Below are 19596 nucleotides of genomic sequence, written 5' to 3'. Positions count from 1 at the left end.
ACAGTAAGCGAACAATGATACAGCTTGACAAATACAATTGCCATGTGAAGTATCTGCACCAGCATTTTCACCTTTTGGAGCAGGGAAGGGACAGGGAAAAGGTTGGTGCAGACATCATGTGCTTGGGCATTGTGAGGAACATCATGGGCAAACACAGCAAATTGGAGCCTGGAATTGGAGACCAGATCAAGGACACCAGACAGGCTGCTGTGTGGATGGCACCAGCTGTTCCTGAACATATCCTGGGGAAAACAGCTGGTGCAGGAATGTCTTTAGAAAGTTTAGGCTCAGTATAGTTTATTTGAAAGTGGATATGTATACTTCTAGTGGATGAACAGAAATTAATTCAAATTGGATGTAACCTACAAAGAGGTCAAGAGGTCATTTATCCCAATTATATCCTATGTATCCTATTTTACCAAGCCACAGCTATTTTTTTTATTATCTACAGCTGTGTCAGAACAGGAAAAAATTGAGGTGTCAGGTCACTTGGTGCCATGAAATCCGATGGCAAGGGCCATCAGAAATTCAAAATACTCTCACAAACTTATATGTTCTCCTATTGAGTTGCCTGTTCCTGAAGTTTAGTGCATTACTGTACTTTGTTTCCCTTTATGGTTATCTGAAGTTGTGGAGGTCTTTGAACCCCTGAATATTATGTGGCATTCATTTCTGGGGCAACCCAGTCTGATGAATTGTATATAAAACAACAACAACAACAACAACAACAACAACAACAACAACAACAACAACAACAACAATTTATTATTTATACCCCACCCATCTGGCTGGGTTTCCCCAGCCACTCTTTCATTAAAAAAATGAAAGCGGCAAGTGGCCACACCAAAAACTTCATAGATACAGCTTTCTGTAAAACACTTTTTTTCTATAGAGTGGTGCTACAGTTCTTTCCCTGTAAGGGAGCCTTCACCAAGTAGGTGCTCTCCAGATGTTTTGGACTACAACTCCTATCAGCATGGGTGAAGTCTGCTCTATGGGGATATACCTTTAAAATATTCCCTCCTCAAGCCATGCCATCATGATGTTTGCAGATCCTATTGCCAAGGCAACTTGTTTCCCCAACTCCAGGGAATGATTGCCATTGTGATTTGTCATCTTTCCTACAGCCAGGTGTTCCACAACTGAAACTGCAGCCAGGAAAAGTTTTCCATTCAAGATGACTGACGGTTTTGTACATGGGAATTAAGTTGTGGGTGGGGAATGGCAAAGATATGAATCACATTTTTTCTTTCTCCTTGCTGTCATTCATATTATCAGATACTGGCCTGCGTTTGTCTTTGTGCAGTGCAGCACTTTCCTGCTGTCAAAACCTGAGTGTCACCTCATTTTACAAGCAAACTAATACGGAGGTGACTCAAGGTCAGCATTAAGGCCAGAGCACCGAGCTGCATAGATATTTCATCCTTTCCCTCTCCTAGCCCAAGTACCGTATATACTCGAGTATAAGTCGACCCAAATATAAGCCGAGGCACCTAATTTCCCTACAAAAATGTGGGAAAGCTTATTGACTCAAGTATAAGCCGGTTCACCTTTGCCACTGTGGTAGAGGAGGAACGAGCAGCCCAAAGCAGCCATTTGGGCTGCTCCTTCCTTTTCCTCCTTTGCTGCCGTGGAGCTCACCCCGTCGCAGGGTTTCGATCCACCATTCTTCTGATCAGCAAGCCCTAGGGCTCTGTGGTTTAACTCACAGCGCAATGTTCCCTTGTGTTATACAGAGAAGGCTGGGATCCTGTCCTGTTTAAGCAGGAGCCAGGGAAAGTGAGCACCTGTGGGGTTTTAATACTTCCTTAATTGATAGGCTTTCTGCCTTCTGGGGTCTAAAGTTTGCATTTATGTGAGCAGTTCAGGAATGGAACAAGCTGCCTGGGGAGAGTAAAGAACCGCCGTTCTTGTACGCTTCTTAAGGAATGGTTGACTTGAGTATAAGCCGAGGGCAGCTTTTAAAGCACAAAAAGTGTGCTGAAAAACTAGGCTTATACTCAAGTATATATGGTATGTTCGCTTTGCTATATTTCTCTCTCACAGCTGTGCACTTTAATGGGAAGAACTTTCCCTGGAGCTCAAGCAGAAGGGCCGTGAACTCTGGAGTGTGGCGATGGTTTTGGAAGTCTGATCTGTTTGAGAGCCTTTGCACACAATACCAAAAGGAAAGAGGCATTTGCAGTGTAATGTTTGAAGGAGAGACCCATGTCTGTAAATATATTGCCAACATATACCCTGTGAAACTCCCAGCTATCTGTTTATAGGAGTTTGCAAACAAACATATCCCCTTCAAATGCTTAGAAACAAAACTCCCCTTTTTAAAAAATTGTGTGAAAAGCCCTTAAGTCTATTTCGTGTAAGAGAACATTATATGTGCTAGGATCTCTTCCAAGGTTTTGGTGCAAACACAGCTGCTTCATTTCAACTCCCAGAAAATGAAGATTGGGGAAAGATTATTATTATACAGGTGGACCTGGAGGGAAATTAAACTGCAGTTTAAGTATTGCAGTGTGCAAAACCAGATCTGTAGCAAAGTTTTACTTGCTTCAGTGACTTCTTTGTTTTCTTCATAGAGCAGGAGGTTGAGTTGCAATCAGTGATGGAGATGGCTATTCTTGTCACCCTCGAAAGGCTAAATAGCAGGATTGGATGGGGAGTACAAGGCTAATCTTTCTTCCTCATATTCAACAAAGATTTTTTTATAGTTAATTAATCTGTACCAATAGGCACATGTTACAGTTGTCACAGGAGTGCCACTGAAAATGATATCATTTTAGGTTTTATATTTTGCTGGAAGCCATCCAGGATGGTTTTCCAAGGCTTGCCGTTTGCTCTGATTCAGTGGTAAAGAGCAGTTTTTCAAGGGGAAAGCATCAGAGCAAACAAAGAAGAGATTGTACACAGAGCTTTAAAGTGTGGACCTTTGCCTAGAAAGTGTAGGGTAAAAGGTAATAATAATAATAATAATAATAATTTATAATTTATACCCCGTCCATCTGACTGGGCTTCCCCAGCCACCCTGGGTGGCTTCCAACAAAATATTAAAATACAATAATCCATCAAACACTAAAAGCATCCCTATGCTGTCTCTCGGCATAGTTGGAAACTCAATGACTGTATCTATGTGAATCTTCATCCTTCATTTAACGAGTGGATAAAAATGGCAACGAGTGGCCTCTGTCCTCTTGGGGCTAGAGTGGAAAGGGAAGCAGGCTTTGCTGAGTTCACATTCTCAGGATGAGTTTTCCAACTCGAGTCTTCTGCAGAGCCACAGGAGACTTGCTGAAGGGATTTCCAGTTGTGGTTTGGGAAGACTTTTTCTTCCTCTAGCTTAACAAACCAAAACAGCACTGAACCAGTTGTTGGTGTTAATTAGTCCCTACTGTAGAGCCACTGCCAGAAAGCAACAGATGCTGACGTTATGGTATGTTTCATGTAAGCCTTGAAAATCAATAAAATGCTATCCCTATGGAACAGGAAATAATTTGAGAGAGGATTTTGAACATTTGCCTTTGATGACATGGTTTTCAAAACGAAGTGCTAGCAGCCACGACTGTCGTTACAGTGGGAAAGAAGGCTGGCCCCTCAAGAGTTATTTCAGGCCCTTCACTTTGAATTTTCAGCCTTAATGTCAACAATATGGAAATATAAATCCATGGGAAGTATACGGAAAAATGAAGTGCAGTATTCAAACCAATTGCTCAGGGCAAGATTGGATTAAGTTGCCTTGACTACTGTAAACTGTAATGTGGTGTATTTGGGACTATCTTTGGAAACTGCCAGGAAACTGCTCACTTATTTTAAAGTACAGCGGGCTACATACTGGGATTGGCCATTGCGAACACACGTTGCCAGTACTTTAAGAATTTCGCTAGCTCCCTGTTTACTTCCAATGGCAATTTAAAATGTAGGTGCTTCCCAGAGGGTGGACAGAGACCTTTTGGCAAGAAGCACTGCTGCCCCCAGACCCAAATCCAGGCATGTGCCCCAGCAGTGTGGGAGGAGACCAGTGGCAATGCCGGAATGCCCCGTTTGTGCTAAAAGTCTTGCTGAAAAGGGAGCGTTCTGCAAAGCGTTGCTGCTACTCTCCTTGGCTTTGACTTTTGGGCTGTGTCTTCAGCTTACCCAAAGCCAAGTCAGAAGCTGCTGCCACTGAGGCCAGAGAGGGGTGACAGTTGGAAGAAAATAAGTGGAGGTGCAATTGCAGCGGCAGGGTGTTGGTGGTCAGGATCTCCCCGCCCTGTCCCTGTGGAGCATGCTGTCTGAGGCAGGCTGCTTCAGATCGCCTCATTGGTGCTTTGGCCATGGTGCTTCCCTTTTAAAGGCTCATACAGCATGGGACCCAGCTATCTGAAGGAACAGCTGTCCCTGTATCAATCTGCCCATGCAGTGCCATCTTTAGAGGTTGTCCTCTGGGTAGTACCACCACCATCTGAGAAGAGGTGGGTGGTGACAAGAGAGAGTGAGGACCCCCTTAGTAGATTCCTATCACAGGAAGGAATTTTTGCCCTTTGGGCACCGGGCTAAAACAGTTTTATTTTGCCTGGTGTGGTTGTTTTTAACTGCTGCTGTTTATCATTGCTATTGTATTTTATATTTTTTTGCCCTGGAACTTTGGCTAAAGCCTGGCACGCACATTTTAAAGGATGCACGTTTGTATGTATGTTTCCAAACCTGAACTTGCCAAAGCAATATTGGGAGTGGCTGTGCACTACTCCAGAAGCAAGTACAGTGGTACCTCGCAAGACGAATGCCTCGCTAGACGAAAAACTTGCTAGACGAAAGGCATTCACTAACGAAAGGGTGACTCGCAAGACGAATTTCCCTATGGGCGCGACTTGCAAGACGAAAAAATTTCGCGTTTATTTTTTTGTCAAACCGCGCTTCCCCCGTCTGTGCTTCGCATGACGAAATTTTCGCTGGACGACAGCACTCGCAGAACGAATTAATTTCGTCTGGCGAGGCACCACTGTATGCCTCTGAATAACACTTGCTGTTTGTGATTGTGGCATGCTTTCAGGCTTTCCGCTGGTTGTCCACTGTGAGAACAGAGGGCTGAACACCAGGAGGGCTGTGTGTTGCTCCCTGCTGCTGTGGATGTAGAAACTCACTAAGAGCCGAGTTCATGGTAGAACAAACTTTATTTTTGCTGAGGCCTGGGAGCCTGCACAGAGTAGTAAACTTCTCCAACTAGGTCACACTGCTTTGTCAGCTCTCCAGGAGCTAGCTGCCTAGGTCATAGCTGTTTCTCTTGAATGGGGCCACATGCCAAATATTTAGTTGACAATGCACATGTTACAGACTGCTTAATTAAGTACTGAATTCTTCCTACCAATTCTCCCTTACAAATACTGGATCCATTCTCTTCCCCAAAGTCCATCAAGGGTAAGCAGCCTACAGAAGTCAGTATTGGCAGGTGGGAGAAGGGTTACAAACCCCACCCAGTTACGCATTTCCCCCTGCAATTTCTCTCTCCTCGTCTCAGCATTACCATTATGAGACAAATATGGGGGATTTTGTCATAAATATGTAGTGTTGGCCTTGATTGGAAGTGAGTGAGAGCAAAAGCACTTGGGTAACTGATAAACACATAGGCCCATGGCACAACTCATGCTAATAATTTTGTATTTTACTAAAATGATTTAAAGTAATCCTTTTATTCTCAACATATCAAGCTACTTGCATTCATGATTTGCATTATCTCTCATAATGGGCTATGTCCTTTGTGTCTTCTGGCCCATGCTGTCACAAAAACGCCAGGGAATGGCCTGTAGACAGTCCACACACTGGTTGTATTATCTGAATTGCATTGAAGAAAAGGATCGTGTCATGGGTTGTAGGTTGGGTGGCTTATTATGTATTTAAGTACCAGTAATCTAATTGAAATGTAAATAGCTGCCTAGAAAGAGGAAGAACAGAGGGGCTGTTCAGCTGTCTTCTTAAATTTGCTTTTTCCAAGGCATTGCTGGCTCCAGGTTTTTGTGAGCCTTTGGTCAAGAAAATGTCAGGGCAGATTCACATTTAATTTGTTTTAGAATATGCTACAACAAAATGTACTATCAGTTGTGAATGGTATATGTGTGTAAATGGACATGCATTTCTGCAGTAAATGCAGAGGTTGGGGACCGTTCCTGGTTCTATGTTTATTGCTGGGCTTATCCTGACATTTAAGTGAACATTCACCATTCAAAATTGCCAATACCACACACACTTTTTGTAGAGCTGTCACCTGTTTGAAGAAATGCTAAACAATTAACCTTATGACCTTTAGCTGATTGATTTGAGTGTAATAACTTATGAGTGGAAAAAGTTCTAAAGGAAAAACCCCCACACATTTTCTTTGATTTCAGCTGATGCATGCGTGTATCACAGCAGCTATCATTTCTAATAAGAATTTATTCATTATTGTAATCCTAGTCATCCAGCTTTTCTAATTGTTTCATTGTGCTTTGTTAAATTATTGCCATAGGCAACCTCTCAAGGTAACTAAAACAGATCAGCTAAACTAATGCATCTGTGCTGTGCTACTGTAATCTGTTTAGTAAGATGTTCTCTGCACAATCCAAAAGGCAGCATAGGATGGAGGCAGAGATGTACCTAGGCTCCCTTGCACCCTTGGCACCCCCGCCATCCCTTGGCCCCTAAGCAGTCATTGGCTCTCTTTGTGTTTCTTCATGATTATTGTGCCCACCCATGGCGGGGGCCAACCTAGCCAACCACTAAGTACCCCCCTGAATGGAGGTCAAAACTCATATTAACCACTCTGCATTTTTAAAGCTTGCCCATGGGCTTCCATTTCAAATTTTGCAAGTATTATTTTTTATGAAGCTATAATAATCATGGAATTCGTCATAGGGCAAATTCTTCCCCAAAGCATTACAGAGGCAACCTTATTCATCTAGTGAAAGCTTCCCTAATAAAAACCAAATTGTTGAACTGTGTTTAGTTTGTCTGGGGTGTGTTTTTTTGGAGTGGTGATAAATTGAACAGCCGTTCTGAGTTCTTGAAACATGAAGTAAACCAAGAAGGAAAATAGAGCTGGTTCGCTCAGGATGGCAGTAAAGCATGGCATAATGTAGTGGGTTACAGGTAGGTAGCCGTGTTGGTCTAATGTAGTGGGCTCATGCATACATGCCTTTCAGCATGTATAGCCTTTAATGAGCATATCTGTTTAGGCCATTCTTGTGTGTGTGCATAAAAGTGTCTTTTGAAATTAATATCTCAGATAGGTACTTGAAGCCAGACACTCTTAAAGTACATGGAAGCAGAATGTTGTGAGCATACAGTATTTTATTCCTTGAAAATATTAAGGATCCGAGAGACTTAAGTTGTTGAGTTATGGCACTGAGCTCACCAATTTACATTGTTGACTCTTTCTAGCAAATTGTTTATTGCTGCTAAGTGTAAGTGTGATGGCTCCTTAGTTCAGCTTTGCAACTGGAGGCATAGCTGCCTTGGAGATAGCTGGTGACGGTTTAGATTTCTTACCCACCCTTCACCATGAGGTCTCTGGGTGGGTTACAACAATTTAAAAATACAGTAGTAAAAGTATTTAAAACAAATTGCAGTCAAGAGAATTTTGATCCTAAAATATGTTTATTAGGTGTGCACTCTTACCTGCACCGTGATGTACGCTGCATGCTGCAAACTTGCCTCTCCAAGATTTTTTTTGAGAGATAGGGAGGTATCCAGCTAAACAGTTCTGCCAATGTATACAATTTTGGCTGCACAGTGGAACTCCCCCCACCCTCCCTGTGGACCTCCTAAATCTCATAGGGGCTTCCTTTCAACCCTTTGGAGCAGATTTAGGGAGGGCACAGGGGGCAAGAATTTTTCATTGCGCAGCTAGAGGGCCTTACACTAGTGGGTCTCTTTCGTTGGTTCCAGTCCACAGTTTTCTGCCTTTCATTGTGGGTTTGAGCTACATCACTGATACTTAGAAGGCTCTCCTATATGAATGTAGCCATGCTGTACTGAACAACACTGTCTTGCTTTTTTCTGAAATGCCTTTTTTCCCCATTCACCAGAAAACTTCAGCACAGAAGTTGGCCTCTTGGAGCTGATTGGAGATCCCCCACCAGACCAGATAACCAAAGTGTATGGCCCAGACAACAGCCCTGGCTATGTGTTTGGACTGGATGCAAACACTGGACAAGTGGCACGTTACCACCTTCCCAGCCCTTTTTACAGAGACTTCTCACTCTTGTTCCATGTGCAGCCCACCACAGACAAGGCAGGGGTCCTTTTTGCTATCACGGATGCTTCCCAGTCAATCATTTATGTTGGAGTGAAGCTATCAGAGGTGAAGGATGGAAAACAGCAGATCATCTTCTATTATACGGAGCCTGGTTCTCAGAACTCCTATGCCGCCGCCGCATTCACAGTGCCTTCCCTAGTCAATCAGTGGACTCGCTTTGCCATCAGTGTGCAGGATGAGGAAGTTGTTCTCTACGTAGACTGCGAGGAGTTTGAGCGGGTCCGTTTTGAACGCTCGCCTGATGAGATGGAGCTGGAAGATGGCTCAGGGCTTTTTGTGGCACAAGCTGGAGGAGCTGATCCCGATAAATACCAGGTGAGCATGGACTTACACCAAGGTATTATTTCCAGTGAAAATGGTCACAGGCTGATGTGAGTTCACGGTGAACAGAGAGTGTTGAAATACATAATTCGGCTTTGTGTGATCCAGTAGACCAAGGAAGTGGGAACAAGCAAAATAAAAATAAAAATCCACTGACATGTTGGCTTACCCAAAGTTTCTATCAAGGAGCTTTCTCCTTGCTCTTGTACTCAGGCTGCCTCATCCTTCAATTTCCCATCTGCATTTGACTTTCAGTGGTGAGAAAAGAGGCCCAGTAAGGAGATGGCAATTCAGAGATACAAGAATAGTGAGGTTTTCCCCTGTGAATTATTAATTGCAAGCCTACCAGACATCTCCTGGGCATTGATCTGTTGTGGGATCACTCACTGCTTTTTATAGAAGCATCTGTTTATTCTGGGATGAGAATTTGCCCATTCTTTTATTTATGCACACGAGGACCTCACCAGAGCATGGAAAAGAGCCTCTGGTCTAACTAGGGGTTCTTAACCTGCGTGTGTTTCCTTATATATAGATCAAATTCAGCATGCATGATCATTATCTCATTTCATGGAGAACTGTCTGTATATATGTGTGTGTTTTGTGCAGCTGACAGATGGTTGTCTGGTTCCCATGTTTGGCAGCCTCAGTAGACCAAAGTTAGCTCAGTAGTGTAATGTTACTGAATATGATTTCCTGGATGTTTCAGCTGCAGAATGTAGGTTAGTTTGTAGAACTTTTGATTTTTGTGGTTTTTAAATCTTTTTTGCCTGTACCCATTTTACTTTGGTGCGTATGCTCATAATGCACATCTATCAATGAACACTGAAATATATTTTGATGTTTCTTTAAAAAAACAAAAAAGCACCACACCAACCCAATGAATTGCCATTGTGAAGAATCTGATGAGGAAGAAGTGATTATAGCCAGTACGTATAAGTGACAGTGGCAACTTCGCCTGTCTTTTGAAGAGATTTTTTTTAACTTTGCGAAGAGCTTTAAAAATGAATCTGAATAATCATTCCAGTGTATCATCCAGAGTGAAAAACAAAGGGGAAGTAATTAACATTTTTCACCATCAAGTTCATTTCCAGACACTGGCTTAATTTGTCAGTCTAGTGACCCCTGTGATTTGTACTTGGCCCTCCCCACTGAGATCAAATCCATTGCTGCATTCTTCTTTTGCGGGTGGTGGAGGAGGGTGGCCAGAATTTTCTACAGCTGATGTCTGCAGACAAAAGCATGGGGTATTTCTACCCCAAGCCTTGTTGAAAACTGATTTGAAAATGTGATAAATGCTGCTTTTGCTGCTTTTCAGCACAGATTGCCTTGGGGAGCAGTTTTCCCTGCCCACTCAGTAACAGATGTGGATATTCATATGGGATACACACAACAGATACTTTCTTTAGTCTGCTGCTACCAGAATGCAGGAGGAATGTTAAACAGTAGCTGCAGGTGACTGAACTAGAAGTTCTTACATGTTCTTACATAGCACATTGGTAAACTATGGAATTCGTTCCCATGAGAAGTAGTAGCGACCACCAACTTGGATGACTTTAGAAGAGGATTATATGAATTCATGGAGGATGAAGCTATCAATGTCTACTAGCCATGATGGTTACGTATGTTCTGTCCTCACTGTGGGGAAGCAGCATGCCTCTGAATACTGGGAGTGCTATTGCACTCAAGTCCTGCTTGCATCGGGTTGGCCATTGTGGAAACAAAATGCTGAACTAGATGGGCTGTTGCTCTGATCCAACAAGACTCCTCTTACAATACAGTACAAAAACACTTGATGAGACATAATGGGAAACTAATTTATTTACTGAAAAGAGCAAGGGAGCATTAAATGCCAGCAAGTATGATTTTTGAAAATATGTGTCAACTCTGGTTTGTTTCAAAGAACAAAATCGGGAGGAAACTTTTTATTTTGCACCATCTGCAAAACAGACCGATTAGAACACAACTTGTTACCCTCCCTGTCCCAGGCATCCTGCCTGTGAGCGTTAAATCAGACTCCAGATGGGGAAACATTCCATGTAATAAGTCTGAGGGTAGATTTGTCTTGGGTCAAGAAGAGGATTAGAGTCATCCATGGCCTGCAACAGGGTTTGGATGGAAAATACAAAAATAGGCTTGACCCCTGTGAGTGTTCACAGGTTTTTGCGTGTTTTAAAAGATGATGACTAGTTTTACTCTAGAGCTGTGCCAGTGAATGTTTATCCATTTAGAAATCTTTCTGAAGAGGTTGTTTGGAGTTCTGTGGATCTGGTGTAAATCAAGAGTTTCAAAATATGCGGTTTATTTATCCCCCCACCTCGAGTCTTTGTGCACCTACCTTTCGAAAGCAGCAATTCCAACTCTATATAATGTACAAAAATTATCTCAGGGACTCTTTCCCAGTTAGGTGCTACCCAGGTTCCCATGCCATCTTTTCTCTTTTGGATGTGTGGAGAATGGAGCCCCATTTAGCTTGGAGGGAGACAAAGTCATTTGAGGCAAAAGGGGTGTGGTCAACACACCCACCCACACCCCCACCCCCACACCAAGGAAGGCTTACATAGGGAATTCACGGCACACAAAGACAGATATTGCCACTTCACTTAGGGTACAGCAGAAGGCATGTGCAGCCTCATTTAAGCACTCTACATTTGGAAAGCTAAGGGTTTCTTTTATTCCAGAAGAGATGCTTTGGTTCAGTTGCGCTCTTTACTTGGTTCAGGTATGACTGGCACCCTCCATCTGAAGTAGTTTAGCTTCTATTTCTACCTGAAATGCCCTCACAGTGTTGGTGTGTTACAGGGTAATATGTTTATGTTGATGCACTGACGCGGTGGGCGATACCATATCATCCAACACTGTTGAAGGGCGCAGTCAATACTACATGGGGTTCATACTAGTTTGTGCAGGATGCCAGTGAGATGCCAGTTAGAATGAGCCTCAGTTCCTTGAGTTTAGACATAGCTTGTTCTATGCTCATAGGTGAACACAGAAGTTTTTTAACCTCCCCCCCTCCCCGTGAAGCAGGTAACATGTGAGCCTGTGGCTCATGCAGGCTTGTTGGTAAAGCTAGACCATGGTTTGTCGTTATATCTGGCTTGAGCCAATGTGAACTGGAACATTCAATGCCATCACAGTGAATTGTGACCTACCACGAACCAACTTCGGATCATAGTTTATGAAGTTAGTTTGTTTTCACTGATAGTTAAGTTTCACAATGATAGTTAAGATTAATTACAGTTTAGGATTTGAATGGAATGTTAAACTATGGTTAACCTAAACTGGAATTGGAAGCTTCCAATCTCATCTTCACCGCCACACTGGAGGATGTGTATGGAGGTGCACATGAGCTTAAGGCTCACTGTGGCTTGTCCTCATACCACTAAAACATTATTTAGCATTACATGCAGACAGGGCATATATGTTTTGGATTGAACTTTTAGGAAAGAATTTGTTGTGCTTCAGATGTATACAGTAGTTGTAAAGACTAAATAAATGCTAAGGAAGTGTGGATTATCTTCAGGAATGCAAACAAATAGGAGCATCCTAACAAAGCTAATGGATGAAAGATTGTTGAGAAGATTCTACAGCTTATAAAAACATGCAACATTTTCCTCCTTTGGAGTGGGAAAAATAAGGGAATTAATATTGATCACTCTGTTCTTGAGACCAAGGATTTGGCATAGAAAGAAACTTTAAATCCTAGTGAGGAAAACATAACCATACATAGGCTCTGAAATTCAGATGTTTAAAAGAAAAATTGGGAACTTGGACTTAGGCATACATTTTAAACGCCTTTGGCCTAGTGCTGACTTGAAACAGCAGGGTATGTTTCACAAAAACCCCCACCTTCAGCCCCATTCTCCCACGAAATGCACCTCTTTCTTTCTTTCTTTCTTTCTTTCTTTCTTTCTTACAAGTTTTTATAGGAGTTGCAAAGCAGGGTGAACATACTTAACGTACTGAGAAGTGAGGTCAAGAAACATTCCCTTCATTTTGATTTGGCTACATAGCACCATCGGATTCGGAAAACTTTTATGACATTCCTGCAGAACTGAATGTGATGTGCTCTTTGATAACATTGTGCTGCCTATAATATTATGGCGTGTCTGGAATTGCTTCTGGAACAAGCATGTGATGGTTTGTTTGAGGTTGTTTTTTTTTTAGCCAATGCTACATATCATGGAAAGGACCAGTTTCAGGGAGACAGTGAATAGCATACTAAAAAGGTAAGCAAAGTGGGTTCTGAATATTTCCCCCTTGGAAAAGATTGTGAGAAACCCAAAGCTGGCCCATGTACTCCATAATAACTGCTGCACCTTGTTTCCACCAGCAGCTTCCTTGTTCTCTTCACCTTCAAAATGAAGATTGGAATGATGAGCAGTGGGAGGATTTTAGAGAGATCACAATAATTTGTTTGCTGATTTCCTCACAGAAGGCTGCCCTGCCCTTAACTGCTCTCTCTTAAGAGTAAGAGCACCTTGTTTGTCTGTTCTCCCCACTTTTGGTCGTGCAGCTACTTGAAGCCTCTGACCTGTCCTTGCCTGCCTCCTGTTTCTACTCTCTTGCCCTAAGAGCATGAGGTGATGATGTATTGTGTAGATGAGGTGTGTAAATCCTGCACTTGAACACAAAGGCCTGGCAGTCTCCCAGATGAAGATCTCACTGTGCATAGAAATGTTTGCTTCTACCTGGCAGGAGCATGATACACGTATGGGAAAGGAAGGGAGGGGGTCAGGGTTGTGGCTGTGTCAAATTGGTATCTATCAAAAAGGCAAGGAGAAAGGGTTAGTGGTGGTCTTTGAATGTAAGACCTTTTTAGAATGCTGTATAGTTCTTGTTTCATACATGATCAAGAAAAGGCAGCGCTGCTGTTGGCTCCCCAGTGATAAATATGACCTAAGTGCGAGGAGTGGTTGACTGCCTCCTTAAATTCTGCCCATCTGCTGTATTCAACAACAGAATCGATACTATGACTGTTGGGCCCACTATTGGTCTCAACCACTCAGTTTGCTGGAGTCTGTCTTTGCATGGAAGTCCCAAACTCGCCAAGTTGAATCCGCTTCCCGGGTATGGCTGCTGTTGCATGCTGACATTTTCTAGGAGCCGCAGGTGAGAACTGGGTGCAGGATGGGGACCAAAGGTGGACATACTACCCCAGAAGGACCACTTCATGTCCCCCATCAGAGCTGCCACCCCTCCTCTAACACCCCCTAGACCACAGTGGCATCCACTATACCTCACTTTATCATCCAAATCTCACTTTGGATGCTTGTTTGAATCGAGCCATTGCATAAATGGGTCTTCACAGATTGCTCCTTTCTAAAGGCTCTCTGAGCTGAGATTTGATTTCAGGTTTCCTGAGACCAAATTAAAGCACTGCTGTACCACAAAATGGGTATCACCTTGGCTATCCATCATCTAGAGCCATCAAGTCAGGAGAATAGAAAGATTCAGCATTGTAAGTCCTCTGATCCATCACTGGCGAAGAGGCAGTAGTGAACTGGTAGTGGAGATACCTGGAGCTTATAGCAATATTTCTTTGCAACTAATTTTTGTACCACACATGCCTCATTAAAACCATTGCTGCTTGTGAACAGGAAAGAAAGGAACGATCAATCTGCTGTTCACCAAAAGCCTTGGTTTGCTTCAATTCTCAGAAGTTAGGATAGAAGCTGCTGATCTGAGCTATTCCTAAATGTTCATAATTTTAGTTGAAAGCAATCTCTATGTAAGCAATTTCAGTAGCCACCAGAGAGGCTGAGGGAAGCAAAGGTGATCTGCACAACGAGCAATTTCTTCAAATTAAAGGTGATCTGCACAACGAGCAATTTCTTCAAATTAAAGCAGAGAATGTGTGTGGGTGCATGCATTTGTAACAGTTTACTGAAATATGCTTTTGACTTATGGGACAGGCTGTTTTCCTGCAAATGAGGGAGTTGCTTGGCTTTTGCAAGCATGGAAGAAGGAAGATGGCAGGGAGATCACTCCTGTTTGCATGTTCTCTGTGCTATGAAAAAGCCTTTGAGAGTCTACTGCAGAATAGCTTTGAAGGGGCAGCTGCACACATAGAACTTTGGGTGAAATCTTTATCTTGTCCTCCTCTGTGTCTTTTGTCAGTGACCCCCATTAAATTGGCTCAGTCGGCAGACTGGAGCAGGAATGTTCTGTTAGATTTAAGGGGCAGCTTGTTGGCTGATATTCACGCTGTGCTCTCAGCTTCCTTCCAAATTGTAAACTCAGATGGAATGGATCCACTGTAAAGTTTCATCTAACAGATGATCTTTTTTTAAGAGTGCCTGGAGAAGAAGCATCCCTCACCCCACCCCTTGGCTCTGGAGAACTGACATTGCCTAAAAGCCACCCCTTTGTCTGTCTAACAGTCTGATGAATCACAAAATATGAATCACATTATAGGGCTGCATAGGAACAAGTCATCACCTCTTTGCCTGCAGAGCAAAGGTTCAACTCAAGCAAGGAACCAGTGGGCACACTGCAGTGTAATTATTAGTGGTACCCATCAGCCTGATCTGAAGTGTGGCTTTATCTCAAACTCAGTTATGAGCATCAGTTATGCTACACGTCACATATTTGTTTAAGTGGGAAAGCTAGTGTCTCTCCACGTATTTAAAATATTTAGGTTTGCTTTGGATTCTGACAAATGTGAGCTGGGTGAATGGGGGCATCAGCTTCACTGTAACAGTATGTGGTGAGCACAGAAAATGTTCACATTTCTCCTCTAAACATTCCTTCCAGAAGTTTCTTTCTTTCTTTCTTTCTTTCTTTCTTTCTTTCTTTCTTTCTTTCTGTCAAAAATGATGGAACAAAGTTGTTAAAACTGCTTTTATAAACTAGACCATAAAGGAATGAAACTGTTTTTTAGTCCATTCTTAACTCCTAAGATCTGCATGTGTGCCCAGGGCCTAAGTGGTTAGGATGTTACATGCCCACAGCTGCTCCTGATTGGCATTGCAGCCTTTGGAATGTATCTGAGGCAAGTAAGGCAGGTGTGAACATTGTAGCATTCAGGTATTGGGTTGCCACAATAGACGTTATTTCGTTAATTCATCTTGTACTGCAAAAGTTGATGCTGAAAACGGTTATGTTTTGTGTAATTGCACTGCTGTTATGCAGAAAAACGACAACGAAATGGTACTTTAACTACATCTGATTTAATAAAGGACCTACCACATGTATTACCTCAAATATATGAACCATGCTTAAATGCTCAGATGAAAGTAACTTACTACCTGCTTAAAGACAATCTGGACATTTCTTTGTCTACTTGGCAATCACCCCATGGGTGTTTTAGTGCAGCACTAAGCTGGAAGTGAAGTATGTGTGAGTGAGGGGGACAGAGAAGATGCTGGAGGAGAGCCATACCAAGCAGTGCAGTAATTTTGTGCAATACAGTGCTATTTTTCTAGAAAAAGAGGTGCCAGAACTCACCTCCCTCGTTCTCTTAGAATGGCAATGATGCGCACCTGAGAGGTGCCAGAACTGAGTTCCAGTTGGAAAAAAAAGCCCTGCCCCCCTCTCTTGTGTGTATGTGAGTGAGACAGACAGACAGACAGACACAGATACTGTACCACCCCAAATGATGCATCTTGCTGCTGGTTTGCTTCTCAGGCTGCAAAGATTCAGGGGGGGGGGGGAATGATAGTTCATATGAGACTTGTGGGTGCTGGGAATGCTGAATCTGTGTGCTTGACCACCCAAAAATCTTATTAGAAAGAACCATAGATTTTGAAGAGACCAGAAAGAAATATAAAGTCCATCTGTCAGCCACAAGAGACTTTGCTTGCCAACCTCCTTCCCACGTTGTTTTCGTTCTCCTGCCTTAAATAATTTACATTGGATGCTAAAGTTTTGATCAGCGTAGGTGGGATATCTCTGGTCTACAATGAGAGATCAGTGAACTGTTCGCTTTAATTAGAAGTGATACAACAACCATTGCAGTTTGTGCCAGGGGGACTCTGTGAATCAGAGCCATTGCCATTGGAAATATGAGCAAGCTGCGTCTGTGTCGGAAATGAGTCTTGGCTTATAATCAAGTAGGAAACGTAATCAATCATTAGGGTGCAGGCCTCAGGGTTGTACTCCCCCACAACTGGGAGTGGTGCTCTCTGCTTCGTGGAAGCTAAAAAAAAGTAATGATGCCTGTGCTTCTGGTTTTGTAGGGTGTAATTGCAGAATTGAAAGTGAAAGGAGATCCTCACGCAGCTGATGTCCAGTGTGAGGAAGATGATGATGATTCTGATATGGTAAGTGGCTCAGGATTTGACCATATTAAAGCTGTCGTATATTGGGGTGGTTCAGACATACTGCTACTAAACCATAATTTAGCACTATGAGAAGATGTGTTTAATCTTAACTGTGGTTAATGGAAACAAGCCAAATTCAAAACTATTGCTTATGAAACTTGTTGTTTTCACAAAAAAATAGTTGAGATAAACCAGAGTTTAGGATTCAGATAACTTGCTAAACTGCAGTTAATTTGAAGTGGAAATTTTCAATCTTCTCCTTGTGGCAGATCAGTAATCAGTCTAGATCAGTATTTTCTGAAGGCATACCTCTTTAGGCAGGCTTTTGGGAGGGAGTAGTAAGAGGCTAGCCAGTCTCACCTTGTTTTTATTTTTCATTGTTTTTGTGTGTATGTGTTATGGTTTTATATTTGCTATTTCATTGTTATGACGTATACCTTGTCCTGGGATTATGTGACAAAGGGCAGGCTTATAAATTGCACTAAAAAATAAATAAACCCTCTGTTTGGCAGACTCTCAATGCTGCGGTTTATCTGATACCACAAAGTCAGACCGCATGGTGCCAGATAGGCAGTAGGATTTGTGCAAGCTGCTCTGGATAGTCTATAGAGTGCAGAATTTTAAAATAACTCCTGAAGAAGGAACTTCTGTTCTGAAATGCACTGAGCTATAATAAACCTTAATTATTGGCAATTTTGAGAACTAGTTTCTCCCTTTTGCATTCTTTCTGGTACAGTGGTACCTTGGTTTAAGAACAGCTTAGTTTATGAACAACTTTGATTAAGAACGCTGCAAACCCGGAAGTAGGTTTGTGAACTTTGCCTTGGAAGCAGAACATGTTCCGCTTCCTGTGGAGTGTGTTCCGTTTGTAAATTGAGTCCCCCGTTGCTATGGGAAAGCATGCCTTGGTTTAAGAATGGACTTCTGAAATGGATTAAGTTTGTAAACCAAGGTACCACTGTATATGTGCCTCCCTCATAGTCAAAATGACGCACCTTCCTTTCAGGGAAGGAGAAGGATGAAGTAAATTAAGGAGTTGTTATCCCAGAATAATGTATAGGAATCCCTTACTGTGAAGAGGAACCTCTTGGAACTTGATCCACAAATCCCAGAAAATCATTGCAAAATCAGAAGACTTGTGCTTTTGAGAGTTGGGGGACCCTTTTGAAAATTTCTACTCTCTTATTAGACCATAGAAAGTAGTGTGCTCACTGGATTAAACTATTTGGTTTCCAGGTCCTCCCTTGTTAGTATTTCCATTGGCGAGTTAAAATATTTCTCGTCTTTAAAAGTCAACAAAGAGCAAGACTGCAGTGGTGTTCGTTTATGCAATGAATTTCTATGCCACTTTTCTTTAAAACAGAGGCTGCTTACAAGTTTAACAGACTGTATCTGCCACTAAGATATTTTATCATAAAACCCAAGCAAATTAGGAAACCATTCAGTTAAATGCCTTGAAAAAACCATCTTCGTTTGCCTCCAGAAGCCCAGAAACATCTGATGTCAATGGGTTCCTGCAGGAGAGTGAGCCATAGGAAGAGAATAGTTAAAAAGCTCTGTCACCTGCCACTGTTCATTTAACCTGGTTGGCAGGAATAGAAGTCTATAGCAGAGACCTTCCTTGCCCACTTAAGAGAAGAGGTAAGCTTGTAAGAAGAAAAGGGTTCCATAAATGTTGAGAGAAGACACCACTTCACAACAGCTGAGTGTGGCTTGTAGATTAGTTTTCTGCATATGGTGCAGGCACGTTGATATATATTTACACCAAACTTATTTTGCTATGCTCATAGCCTGGCTATTGCATTTCATAGTGTGTCGTCCCCCCCAGGAAACAGCTGACTATACTGAATGCATTAATCAAGTGAGTGCAACCATCCATCATTTGCATCCTCTGCTTACCTTTATCTTTCATTTAAACAAAAACCTCTTTAGATATCTGGAGACGGTGGAAGTGGAGCTGAAGAAAGGCCGCAGCCGTCGGAAAAGGAAAGGGTGAGTTCTAGTCTGTGTTCCCGATGTTGCTTAACTTTCCATGCTCAAATGTACTTTCTAAAATCCTTGTGTGAGTTATCCTTGCTGTTAGGGTTGATGCATATGGGGCGGCTATTATTATTATTCACTTTTTTTGCTCTGGTTGTGACAAATGGGTGGTCTCGTTGCACGACACCACTCAAACCCACACCGAGGAAATTGATAATATTCCGCAAAGTAGTAGCATCCGCTTGTGGTGAGCGAGTCGGATGACTCATTGGCCACAAGTATGGAGTTGCTGGAGGCAGAGGAAGAAAAGTGGTCCTTATGAACTACCCAATCACTTGTGTCCGTCTTACTATATTTCCAGCAGGGAAATGCAAAAGATGTGTAGTGAAGCAAAGAAGAACCACTTCTAGCCACGAAGACAGCAGAAAGTTAGCCATTTTGTCTGTCATCTTGTGGTTAGAACCTACGGCTATGCAGTGTGTGGCATCAGTATATACTGAAGAAGATAAAAAGCAAGGATGTGTGAGATGATTAAGGTTACCGTCAGAGGCAATATGCCTGTGAACACCAGTTTCCTGGAATCGCAAGTGGGGAGAGTGCCGCTTTGGGGCTTCCCATAGGCATCTAGTTGGCCAATAGGCATCTAGTTGACTTCTTCTGCTCTTCTGTCCAGTCCCACGGTACATGGCACTTTGCTGTCTTTCAGTTTGGTTCATGCAGCAGGTCAGGGCGGGGGGGGGGTAGTAAAAATGATAAGAAAAAACATTATGCTCT

At 42.6% G+C, this 19596-nt stretch overlaps 1 protein-coding gene across 4 annotated transcripts in view; it reads left to right on the top strand.

The window, feature by feature from the left end:
- Positions 1 to 19596, top strand: part of COL18A1 (collagen type XVIII alpha 1 chain) — a 148952-nt gene that overhangs the window by 84923 nt on the left and 44433 nt on the right. For all 4 annotated transcript variants that reach the window (XM_033157617.1, XM_033157600.1, XM_033157590.1 and 1 more), the window contains 3 exons: positions 8031 to 8575; positions 16759 to 16842; positions 18775 to 18834. In XM_033157617.1, the coding sequence (XP_033013508.1) occupies positions 8031 to 8575; positions 16759 to 16842; positions 18775 to 18834 (689 nt within the window). The remainder of the gene's footprint in view (positions 1 to 8030; positions 8576 to 16758; positions 16843 to 18774; positions 18835 to 19596) is intronic.

This window comes from Lacerta agilis, chromosome 1 (genome assembly GCF_009819535.1).
Source record: "Lacerta agilis isolate rLacAgi1 chromosome 1, rLacAgi1.pri, whole genome shotgun sequence".
Classification (NCBI taxonomy): Eukaryota; Metazoa; Chordata; class Lepidosauria; order Squamata; family Lacertidae; genus Lacerta; species Lacerta agilis.
This window is presented reverse-complemented; position numbering and strand designations above follow the sequence as displayed.